A 13,171-nucleotide genomic window follows, 5' to 3' on the forward strand; every position below is an offset into this window, starting at 1 on the left:
GACGTACGAGTGGTCGCTGTACCTACCGATGTAAACAAATGCACCGGTCGGTGCTTTGGACTGTCAGCGGCGTTCTTGTGGGATACAAATGCGGAAAGTCGTGCTTTACATCTTACAGTGAGCATGCGAAGCGGTTCCATGAGAGGGGTAAAACACCTAAAATACCAAGCAGCACGTATATCAGTGGTTAGGGCTACCCTAGCTAGCTTGGTCTTCATGTCGCAGCGCGATATGTTGCGCATGGGTGCTGGCTCTAGTGGTGGAGGACGGCGATTCCTGGCTATTGAATTCTTCTGAATCATAACTGTCACTCTTTGACAGATCCGAATAGGTGGTGCAGCTTACATGCAATGTCACCCGAAGGTCCGGCGCGGTCACGAATAAGCTGAGCGTCTGCTCTTCGCCGGTTTCGTTCACCCCGCGGGCGAGACCGGCATGCGTTGCGCGCCTTCCCCGCCGGGGATACATTCATGACGTCACACGCAGAGGTTCGCTCGGCTGCTTGCTCAGGTTTCGGTTTAGTTTTTGCGCTTTTTTGCTTATTTAAAATTATTTTCGAATTTGCGGAACAATTCTCCTAACAGTGAGTCACAGGAGGGTCTCAAGAACCTAAATATTTTATTAGCTTGACATGGTCAAAAAATCGCCGGAGTTGCCCTTTAACGTGCACTACAATGCAAACACAATCGCCGGAGTTGCCCTTTAACGTGCGCTACAATGCAAACACAGAGGTGTTTTTGCATTTCGCCTCCATCGAAATGCGGCCGGGATTCGATCCCGCGACCTCGTGCTCAGCAGCGCAACACTTTAGCTAACTGAGCCACCGCGGCGTTGCAACTGCAGGAACCACAAAAGCTACTGGCTCAAGTGACAGTGATTTCTTTTACAGCGAAGGTTTCACTGCAACTAAAACAGCTCGGAAAACATAAGTGCAAAACTTGATGCTGTCGGCTGACATCCGACCAACTAAAGGTTCTAGCTCGCTGAAGTTTGAAGACGACGTGATGAGCTAAGAGAGTGAGGGGGGTATGAGCCAACTTGCAAGTCTAATTAACAGTGTCGTTGGAAAATATACTGCGATACCGCAGAACTTGCAAGTCTCCCGTTTTCTTGTTGTATTTTTCTTTAAAATATAGTATTTGTTGCATTTTTTGTTGCGATAGCAATTATATGGACACTTCAAGCGGATTTCTGCCGTCGTCGTCGCCACCGTGAGGTTCCCTATAAATTCCAAGGGCGATACAATCGTCGCCGCGCGCCGTATGTGCGGGTGAAAACGCGCGGGGGACGTGCGCTTTCACGGAGCGCAAACGCGAGTTCCGCCGTCGCGTTTGCTCTCCGTGGGGATATGAGAGGGGGGAGAGGGGGCGACGCTGTGCTGCGGCACCAAATGCGTATCTTGCAACTGGGCGCAAGGGGAACTGGTGACGCAATCTCCCACGCGAAAGGAGGAAAGCGGGAAGGCTGCACGGGAGGGAGGGGGGGGGCGACGTCTACTCTTCTAACAACTGCGTACTTTGCGCCGGTGCGGGCTGTCACCCGCACCGTATCTTGAAAGCGATTTCCAGACGGGTGGAAAGCTTTACATTGGGTTATGATGAATGCTTCTAAGGTCACTCGACTGGGCAGCATGCGCCAGTCGATCCACGTGTTTCCGTTCGTCTGTGGAACACAGAGTTGGAACCGGTGCTGGCGCAACAGAGTGCGCTGCGCCGAGGACGGCTCCTGTGGTCTCTATGGTAGTTTGCCTTGACACCTTTTCCGTTGAGGTAATCCATAAGTCTGATGGGCTTATATGTACCTGACGACCGACATGGCTGTTTGTGTGAAGCGCGAAATAGCACAGTTAGTGCCTCTCCACAGCGGCCCCCTTGTCCGGGAAGGACCGTTGGCCCCAACCAGAGCCCCCCATCCAGTCAACCCAAGTAGGGGGGGGGGGGGCTGGGTCAATATACCGAATGATGCTGGGTTGTTGAGTACACGTAAGCGCTCGGGCGCGGTACCTACGGGTGCCAAGTCCTCTTCCCATCTGACAACGGCACCTTTGTATGCGCTGTGCTTTCGCCGCTCAGCTTCCGTTGAAGCGATAGACCGCACGAACCTTCACTCACTGCGGCTTTTCCACGTCAGCGTTTTAACACTGGTTGTCTGCGGTCCTCGAGTGTGATCTATTTATGTTTGCTTGTGCGCGCTGACACCACGCTTGGTAATCCAGTTAGTAAGCGAATGTGTCCAAGTTTATGCAGCCGATAAAACTACTATCCCTACTCCGTATAGCTCTCTACTAGTTCGCTATCGCAATTGATGCTTCGCCTTTCGGGCGAAACTGTGACATTTCTTTCTTGAGCGAAGGATTGAATTCTTTTCATGCGCACACATACCAATGTACTCTGTAGCGTAGAAAATTCTGGCGCGAAAAAAGAAAGGCAGCGATGATGTCTGATAAATAATTGGCACGGGTGGGGTATGAAGCAACAGCGGCTCGTTGACTTTGAAAGATTCGCAATCTGATCAGGATTTAGTGCAGTCATTAGGGTTGCCCTCAGGACTGAACTAAATATTGACTATAGACTGCACTACACTAAATAGGACTGGACCTGAGTATTGGATCGGCCAATACTCGGGTGAATAACGCGTAATGGCTAGAAATTAAGTTCACTTGCAAATTTGCAACTGGTGGATTTAATGTGATAGATGCAACACAATTAATAACGTAGTCGGAATTTAAATGCACTAGACCCAATAATGATAAAATAAGTGGCCCCAGACTCGGATGTATAAGGCCTAATGAACACAGAAGTTAAATTTCACTTGCAAATTTGCGAGAACTGGTGGATTTATTGGGATAGATGGAACACAATGAATGACGTAGTTTGACTTGAAGTGTAGTAAAACTAATAATTATAAAGAAATCGGATTTAACTGGGCAATGCACAGGCTTTGTGTCGCCTCTTATTTCTTGTTGGTGTTCTGTCCTTGTGCGCTGTCCGTTTTGGGTCTGCTACGGGTCCCTTGTTGACAATGAAGGGTTTCAGCGCTGTTTTGTCAAGTATGAACAAGCAGGGAGGGGGTGTTTTCCAACTAACTCAAGTTTTACATACAACCCTGTCGCAGGATGTTTTTGTATCGCAGTTTGTATGAACACGATGGACTCAACCTCTCTGTAATGTCCTGTGGGTCCTGGGGGTACTAAAATAAATAAATAAATAAATAAATAAATAAATAAATAAATAAATAAATAAATAAATAAATAAATAAATAAATAAATAAATAAATAAATTTATTTATTAATATTGTGTTCTTGCAACCGCGGTCACTGAGCTTCAATACAATGCAACGAGCGTCTCAGATGCAGAGATCCAACGATCCACCCAAGAGCACAGAGTTTTCATACACATTTCCGTGCACACGGCGTGGCGTGAGTATAAAAGTGGCAGGTAGGATAACTGCCATGATAGTTTAATTGCAGTTGAGTTGTGATCTGGGTCAGTTTAATTTAACTCAAGAATACTTTAGTTTGTAAAGCACGACACGCATAATGCTGTAGATATTGGTTCGGCTGCCACCCGCAGCAAGTTATCCTTTAGGCCACTTTCCATTGCCTATTGCCTTATGATTTCGACATTTCAATAAACCATAACAATTAACTTATGTGGATTCATTTTCTGTCACCTCGCATGCTTGCGACTAAGGAAAAAAAAACTAAGCCCCTCGAATTCACTTATCTTCTCGCTGCCCGCGAACTATGGTTTTTCACATTGACGTATTCACTTTCTTCATTTATTTATTTACGTATTTACTTATTCATTATTTGCACCAGTAAATTGTTTCCTTCGTTCTAGTCCATCTTCTCTTTTTAGCCTTTCTCCCAGTCCCTTTCCCCCTCCCCCGGTACGCCAACCCCACTGGCGACCGCCGTTCAGGTGTCAGCAGATGCAGCTAGACAGGCGCTGTCACCACTAATTTTCCACACTTTCCCTTTCATCATTTCATACAAAATAAACGACCAATTACTGCTACATCTACCTGTGCAGGAGTTCCTTGCCCCCCTTGCTACAACGTACTTCCCCTTTTGTCTCTCACCCCCCACCGAATATGTCAACGCTCCCGAAAGCGCTGCGTGGTGTGGCGTCTCAAGCTTCATTCATGCATGGATAAAGGGATTATTGCGGCAGGGGTTGGGGCAACTACAGCTGCAGGTGCTCGAGGGAATCAGGCGCGCACGTGCCTCTCGAGCACTCGAAAGAAAGAAACCGCTGCCGTATGCAAAGTTGGCCCCTGTAGACGTAGAAGAAATTTTCTTTGTCAAGGGAAAATGACTACGACAGGTAAGGGGGGCGGGGCGAAGGCGTTCGTAGAGGTTCCATCAGTCATTGTAACACATTTCGGTTTGCGGGGTGCAGGATGTATCAAAGACACCATCATCTTCGCTTACAAAATAGCAGGGCCAGACTAGAGCCCATAAGCGTCGGTGCGTACTTCATGCCCTGTCGTGAACATGGTTAGCCACTGCGGTTGCATGCAGGCTACGGCAGCAGCGTAGCGTAGATACCGCTACCGCCGCGGGGTGGCGTCCCGAGCGCGCTCGCTGGGGGCAACAACAGCGTGCTGTGACTGGTATCATTCGGTGACGTGATCCAAGGGTCGAGCGTCGACATCTGGCGAACAGGTCGTCCGCTTCCCTATAGTCACACACCCTCGTCCGCTTCCATAGTCGCCAGCCCGCAAGGCGTGTCGCCATCGTGATCGAAGCTGGTCGCGCTAGGAATCTTTTCGACACGTGTCCGGAGTGCGGCATCCATTGCTTATGCGATGTGCGCGCTGCCGATGTACTCGCACGAGCGAACATCAAGACGACGTTGAAAGTGGGAAATGAAATGGGCCGCTTGCCACTCGGCGCGAGAAAACACAGCCGCGTGAAGCTATCTAGTACACTGTAGCACAACGAAGGAATTAGACACCGTAAACTCAACCATAAACTATGGGATATCATTTCACTCTGGCGCGTCGTAGGCGCCAAAATCGGAAGCAGTGGCGTCTATGTGAACATCCAAAATCAAATTTCAGCTGGGCGCCGCTTCTGCTGAACGCGCTGATGTACTGCTTGTGGCAAAGCATTTCTGAAATAATCTGTTTTAACGTCAAATGTATTTATACACTTCGATAATAACTGGTTCACGGCCCTTTTAGTTACACGTTAGAAAAACATAGGTGATGAAAGTTATTCCTGAGCCCTCATGTATGGCGTCCCTCATTCTTCCATGTTTGCTTTGGGATGTTAATGCTTATGAAGCACTCAATGATATAGCACTTTCTTATGTAGCGTTCGTTGGTTAAGCATTCTCCCCCGTCCATCGCCATCACATGACCTACGCACCAGGCACTTACTATGTGGCGGTAATCCCGGATACAACTGTAGCTGATGGCAAGTGACGGATTGTGCGGCTTTGTCAAGGTTATAATTGTGTTTCTAGCTCATAAGATGCGCGATAAAGACGTTTCAAGATTACTTCTAGGCACATCGACAAAATGGAGCATTCTTTTCTCTTCATCCACCGTATAGGGTAGCCAAGCAGACGCTTTTCTGGTTAACACCCATGTTTTCTTTCCTTCTTTCCTCCTCCACCTCTCAGCGGAGAGAAAGCGTTATAAATAAGTGAGTTTCAATAATCACTGTGCCGGGTTCCATGATGCTCTCCGTATCGTCAGCTTACTTACAGTTATTATTATTATTATTATTATTATTATTATTATTATTATTATTATTATTATTATTATTATTATTATTATTATTATAAACGAATTAAGGGCGATGACAATAGTCTAGCACTGTTGGATTATTGTCATTGCGCTTACTTCGCTGCCGACGTAGTTGCGCTGACCTGCTGTTTCTTTCCAAACTCCTTCACGGTATCCTCATCTGCCCCGAACTCCTCAGTTGCATCATGGCCTCGTATTCCGCGCAATATCACCATAGAACAAAGACATTTCCATGTGCCTGCCTGTCATCACCAACACTCAACCGTCCACAGAATAAGTCTTTATAACACTTATTTTCCTCAGCTTGATATTTTTTTTATTACTCTCTGTCATTTTTCTTTTCCGAGCTTTGCATCGTTGAGTCAGAGTTTCACATATTGTTCAACTGCCATTCTCCTCCTTTTTCTTTTGTATTCAACTTGCGCCTTGATGTATGTGCACCGTATTTTCAAGATTGTCCTTTTTATTCACTCTTTATTTACTTGTACTTCCCTGCTCGTTTTTTCTTCTTTTTTAATTGTATGCGTGCGCCAGCACTGAGACTTCATGGTTGTCCCTGAGCACGGTAAATAAATGATTGATTGATTGATTATTATTATAGTAAACATTATTATTATTATTACTATTATTAATATTACTTTTCGTCAAACTCGCTATTATTATTTTCGTCATTAGTTGTAGAAACAGTTGTCGTCATGAATAAGAACGTAAACTTTATTATAAAATCGATAAGATTTGAGTCCGGCGTATTTTTAGTGGGTCTGGGCACCCGCCGCGGACGCGGTTCCGAGACCTTGTCTCGAAGCGGCTTCCTCGGCTCGCTGGACGGCCCAGAGTTGTACCGTCAGGTTCGAGCTGAGCAGTGCGGTCTTCCAACGCGAGCGGAGGCTGGCGGTGGAAGAGACGGAGGTGTCGGCACTGCCCGAATTGTTTGTTATGTCCTGACATTCCCATAGCATGTGATTAAGTGTGGCAACCTCGCCACAGGATGTGCATCTGTTTGTAGCGTACATGTCTGGATACATGGCGTGCATGAGTCTTGGGTTTATGTAAGAATCAGTTTGTAATTGCCTGTAGTGTACTGCTTGCGCCCTGTCTAACCTAGCGTGAGGGAATGGGTATACGCGTCTCTGTAAGCTGGTAGTGTGTCGTGATGTCGTGGAACCTGGTCAAACGATCCTCCCACGCCCAGACGTTTGCAGTACCACGCGGGGGCTCTTCCTCCGATGATGCTCGGTGAGTTGTCAAACATTATAGGAATTCCGCATTCAAACTAAACAATGCCGCCACGAGGCAACTTCTAAAACACTTTCGTTAGGTGGATCCTCGTTCAGCCACAAGGTATGGTGCACCCAGACGCTGTGCATATGTGCCGGACATCTTTAACAAGCTACCCGATGAAATCTTTTACGCGACTTCGAAAAGCACGCTGAAAGAGTTCTTGAAGGAGCTATAGGCGAAACTAACTTACAGAACACTTTAGCATCGTAATATTTATTGCTACAATTATTTTAAGTAGAATAACCCAATGTTATCTTGCGCTTGATTTCTTTTCTTGCCATCTATTTTTTTCTTTGTTCTCCATGTGTCATCAATGTTTGTATTTCATTCAGCACATGTATCATGTTCATAGGCACGGTCTACAAGCCAACGGAGGCTTAGAGCGGCCTGTTTGTGTTATTTTGCATTTATGGGTGGCAATAAACATTATTATAATTATTATTATTACTATTATCGCAACTTCATATCTTATCGGTCTATAGACCGCCTTCATGCAGCCTTTCACGGTTTCTTGAAGAGCTTGATGAAACGTTGCGGCAGTGGAGCTGAGTGAACCAATTTTGTTTGATCGGGGACTTTAATATCAACATTTTATGCCCCGAAAAAGTATCTGTTTGTGATTATCTATCTACGTTGTCCGCTTATGGTCTGAAATGTACAATTTCAGCTCCTACTAGAGTTGAATTAGTTAATAATAGCCTAGTGCAGTCCTGCTTAGATCACATAGCGGTCAGAGCTCCCAACTATACATTTAGGTCATGTACTGTTCTACAAAGGTTGGCTGACCACTACTTTGTAGCATGCCGTCTTGTATTGCCGGACGCATCTGGAACGCCGTCGGCTGGAAATAAATCCGGGCAGCGCAAATGCCTTGTCCCTATAGTTAATCAATTCAAGCTTAATAATCCTATCGTTTCGCTTGACTGGGAATCCTTAACGAAAGCAGATTCGTCAGGCAGCGTGTATGAAAGATTCTGTACGCAAATGAAAAATTTTGACTTACGTTGCACACGGTTAGTAGCTAGATCGATAAGAAAGGGTTACTGCTGGATGAACACGGAAATTCTTGCTGCAAAAGAATTCCGAGAAACCAAGCACTGCGATTAGAATACAAGTCGGCAAGAAATAGAGCTGTTGCTCTTCTGCGTGGCGCCAAGCACCGTTACTTCTTTCATAAATTTCAGCAATCTTCAAATAACGTAAGCAAAACTTGGTTTTTGGTAAATCGTCTCAGAGGGGTGAGTTCCAGTGAACGGTCTGTTTTCGATTCGTTTCAGCAACCTCCCACAGCAGTGGCCGATGCTTTCAACAGGCACTTTGTAAAAGCGTTCCTAAGCGCTGTCTCTTTATCCACAAACACTCGGTCGTTAACGCAGTCCATATCTGAGTCAGCTTTTCTTCCGAAATTTTTGAAGTGTGATCTGGAAGGAATTCTTTTCAGTTTCCGTCCTAACAAGACCCCTGGATATGATGGGCTATCATTACACATCATCCGAAGGAATTTCAATGTTCTGTCCTTCATATACTGAATCCTTCATACACTTATCCTTCATATACTGAATGGATTTCTGGAAGGTGATGAAATTCCGGCATGCCTACAAACTGCAGTTGTTTTACCACTACATAAATCAGGAAAGAAAGATAAGATCGCAAACTATCGGCCAATTTCTATCTTACTGGTTATTGCTCATGGTCTTAAAAAAATTTCTTTTCCACACTATGTCTTCTTTTCTTAACAAATTTTCTATCCTGACTGATCGCCAGTTAGGTTTTGTTTCTGGGCGCGGTACGGTTGCACTGCTTAAGACTTTTCAGACGAACTGTTCTGGGCATTCGATCAGAATATTTTTACGTGTGCTCTCTTCTTAGACGTAGCGAAAGCGTTTGACACCCTGAACCACCAAATATTTTTAAGTAAACTGTATTTTTTAAGATTCCGTGGACCCTTTTACAACATTCTCAAAAATTACTTGAGCAACCGACTTCAAGTGGTCGCTACCGATGATAAGGGCGTTTTCACTTCTAAGCTGTCGCTGAATGCTGGTGTACCGCAGGGGTCAATTTTATCGCCATTGTTGTTTAACATCTTCGTTAATGACTTTCCTTTGGCGATTTCTAAATGTCTGTGTTCTAGTATGCTGACGACACTGTGTTACTGGCAAAATATCTTTCTTACAAAATGTCCACTTAAATGTTGCAAAATGACGTGTACAATGCGATGCTTTGGTTCAGTAACAATGTAATGGCTGTCAATGCCCCCCAAAGAAAACAACTTGCATGTTTTGGCTCTCCACTCAAGACTACTGTGATTAACTTGCATCTCTACTTACATAAGACGAACTGTGTTCCTTGAAAATGTACTTCTATTCTATACGTAGATTGTGTTAAATATCTTGGAATATTTTTCGATAGCAACTTATCATGTCAACATCACTTATCACTCATTTGTTCAAAACGTAGGTCAGTCGCTTGGCTGATGTTTAAAATGAAAAGTATTGTGCCGTTCTCCGTAAAAAAATGATTGTGCATGCATTGGGTTACAGTGTATTGAGATATGGCATTACGGTTTTTTTTTTCGGTAAACTCTAGAACCTATACGTACCACTTACGTACCGCTTAACAGTCTGCATACATTTTTCATGCGCCATGGGGTTGAATGAATTACAACTCAAGAGGTTTCGAGCTCTATTAGAAGCCTTAAAGGGCCACAAGCCTGAGCATCTCCATGGCAATCAGCACAGCTATTTTATCAGCACCAAAAATACCTCACCAGAGCTAAATATATCGCCACATGACTGGCAAATCAGCCGTTCCCAAGCCACAAAAGCATGTCACCCGTTTATCCACAGTTGCTTAACACAGACAGAGCCCACACCATACACACATTTGAAAAGTAATTGTAGTCGGTCACAACCTAAGAATTACAAAAAAAGCTCCATCTACAAAAACGTAATGCAGCTGCCCTTCACATCTGAAACAGAGTCGACGCAGATAACTGAAGTACACTCACATGTTAATGAAATTGCTCTGCTAACGTAAATGCTAGCCCGATCGGAAAGTAGCAGCTCGTTGTTTCAAGCTAAACTGATTACGTTAGGCTGAGCACTCACGTAACGATCAGCCAAAAAATTTGCTATGAGTTTCAGGTTTCGTCCTAAACCCAGTGGCACAAGGACTGTCGAGCCGGATATATCAAATCAAAAGGGGATCACACAAAGAAATTCGATATATAGGCCAATTCGATATATAACAAAAATTTCTTGCAAAAAGTTTCAAGGGGCTTTTACTGTTGTTCGTTCTACAAAATAATTCGTTATATGTGGATTCGATATCCGGGTTTGACTGTATCTATACAAGGAAAGAGACGTTTTAAACATGCAAAACCACAAGACTCTGTGAATATCATACACTTCGCTTTTAGTTGGACATCTTATATTGTATATAATCATTGTATTCTTAGTTTGTCACTGGCCATAGGTAGTTTACGGTTCATAACAAACCGGATACGTTATAGCAGGGAACGTCCCTGGACACAGAACAGTCCAATACAGAAATACAGCATGAACCATTAACATACCGGAGATAACTTTGCCTGCTCAGCTACTTCGGTGGCCTCGGAGGCGATAGACATCCACGGATTCAGCAGTGACAGCGACCCGAGGAAGGACGCTGCAAGGAAAAACCCGGCCATAGGTTCGGAAAGCAAATCAGGCAGACTCTTCGGATATCAGCTTCACTTAGACGAAGGTCTTCCTGCGAGGGACTTCTCGTACGGTTCTATACGTCGAACTTGAACGTAGCTGGTAAAACCAGCATCCCGTATAAACGCAGATGCGTAGCCAACGTCGCCACACGCAAAAGTTCCACGAAAGGAGAGAACTATCACACATCGACAAATATGCCGGCGCCAGGAAACCGTTCTACAACGGATGCGCGCTCCCCCGTAAGTGCGGCTAAAAATAAATAAAGAAAGGAGAACATTGCATACGTCCCGCATATTCTCACGCGGAAACCTGGCGCATAAGGGGCGGGTTTTGTGCACCTGACAACAGCCCGATAAGTTAGGTGCAGCATTAATTGTGCTGGACGAAACCTCGTCGATTGTGCTGCGCAGCAGCTCTTTAACACCATATGGAAAATGGCAGTGCACTTCAAAACTAGGACCTAACACAGTGAACACGAATTCGTTCACTGTGTTACGTGCTAATTTTGAAGTACGCTGCCATATTTCCTATTTAACGGCAAATGGGCGTGGAATGTATTTCTGACCTACTATTAAAGCTCCGCGGTACGAGCTGCATATACAACGCGCTAGCGCTTTTCCGCGCGCTTTCGCGTTGTAACTAATACTGAGCGCGATAATAGAGAGTTTTAGATTAGGGGGACGCAAGCGTAGGGGCCCGCTAGCGCTTGGGGCCGCGGTACTGCGCACGCGCAGACCGGTCTGCGCGTGTGCAGTACCGCGGTCCCAAGCGCTAGCGGGACCCTACGCTTGCGTCCCCCTAATCTAAACTGTCTAGTATATACGTACATTTCCGTGGGGTCTCCCCAACGTTGGCGCGTCCATTTCATAATACACCTTCGATATGCATCTACAAAACACAATCATATTTACCTTTTTGTCTGTAGGAAGCAATGAAAATCCTTCTTTTTCAGCAGTTCGTTTTATCTCGGTGTTTTTTTTTTTCGTTATCGTCTCTTGCTTTTGACTTCTATGTAGGTATAGCTGTGTGAACTGTCGTACTTTATTTAAATTATCAGGTCGCTTGGGTACCATTTGTTGTTGTACCATGTATTGTACCATTTGCTGTTGTACCATTTATTGTATGTGCAGCATTAAATCATAAACAAGTTTTTAACTGTTAGCTGCGTATATGGAAAATATCACGCTGTACGTAAATATTCCACAACCCGCTGTCTGTGTTCGTGTTGCTCGTTGCGCTCAGGGCCTTTTCACCACTTTACCTCGGCCGCATCTCCAGGACACAGCAGATCACGTGACCTCCAACGCTGGGTGCACAGGAAAGCAGCGCAGGCTCTAGGGATACCCAAGAACGTTTTTAAAGAGCTGCTTTATATGTCTAGGCGAAATCGTTTATGGCTAGGCGAAATCAGCTGTGTACAGAAAACTATCATCATCAGCATTGGCTCGAGCGTCGTCTTCTTCCGCAGCTGGCTCGTTGGCGCCCCTCAGGTTGCGCTCGTGCTCGGCACGCGCGTCATTTTCTTCCGCAGGGGTCTGCGTTGCCGCTCAGCATTCCAGCGTAGAATTTCACTTCTCTTCTGCCGTCGTAATGGGGACGCCCGCGTTTACGGGGGTATGAGCCATTGCTTAAGGGGGTATGAGCCTTTCATTGTCTTACGTAACGGACAGATTTAATTTTGTAGCGATTTAATTTTGAAGAACCGCAAGCGGCCGTGGGCGGGCGAATGCTGCTAACCACGCCGCCGAGCGAACTCGAGACATCGAACGCGAGCGAGGACGGCGGACTGCGGCATACCGTCAGTGACGTCGTTCTCCCCGCCGCAGCCGAATGTGTGTGTAACCTCATTAAGAAACACAAAGACGTATCCAATAATTGAGAAATAATTTAATGAACCGTCGGGATTAACCCAGCCATAATCACCGGGGTCGCACGTTTCAGCTTCGCTGGTTAACCATCTGTATGGAGTGCTTGGGTGGTTATATTGTTTTTTAACTGATATAATAGCTGAACACGTTAGCTTAATAACGCCTGGAAAACTTCATGTGCCTTAACAAATAGAGCTATTGTAGCCATAAGGAGAGGAACAAATATTTAATTTAATTTCACTTCACTTCAATAGCGTCTTTACGCTATTAGCAGAATTAAAAAAAAAGCGTGGCATCATTCACTTCTGGCCATGACCAGTATGAATGGCTCCAACCTCCTCCCTAAAGAATAGCAAGAAAAACGTACAGAATTAGGATCTAAGTTGATACGGAAAAGAGATGAAAAAAGCTCCTAGTTGAACACGTTAAATCTAGATGATGGGTGCCACAGCTTTTATCCATCGTCGTCGTCATCATCATTATAAAGATGAAGTTACTAAGTAGACGAGCAATATGCAATCTAACAGCGGATGGGTACGGGCCAGTATTTCAAATGAC

The 13,171-nt window shown here is 45.2% G+C and overlaps 1 protein-coding gene across 1 annotated transcript in view; it reads right to left on the reverse strand.

The window, feature by feature from the left end:
- Window positions 1-10,938, reverse strand: part of LOC119463731 (gastric triacylglycerol lipase) — a 29,180-nt gene extending 18,242 nt beyond the window's left edge. The window contains exon 1 of the mRNA XM_049655352.1: window positions 10,619-10,938. Within this exon, the coding sequence (XP_049511309.1) occupies window positions 10,619-10,732 (114 nt within the window). The 5' untranslated portion in view covers window positions 10,733-10,938. The remainder of the gene's footprint in view (window positions 1-10,618) is intronic.
- Window positions 10,939-13,171: the final 2,233 nt, after the last annotated feature.

The sequence above is a fragment of the Dermacentor silvarum genome, chromosome 9 (assembly GCF_013339745.2).
Source record: "Dermacentor silvarum isolate Dsil-2018 chromosome 9, BIME_Dsil_1.4, whole genome shotgun sequence".
Taxonomy (NCBI): domain Eukaryota; kingdom Metazoa; phylum Arthropoda; class Arachnida; order Ixodida; family Ixodidae; genus Dermacentor; species Dermacentor silvarum.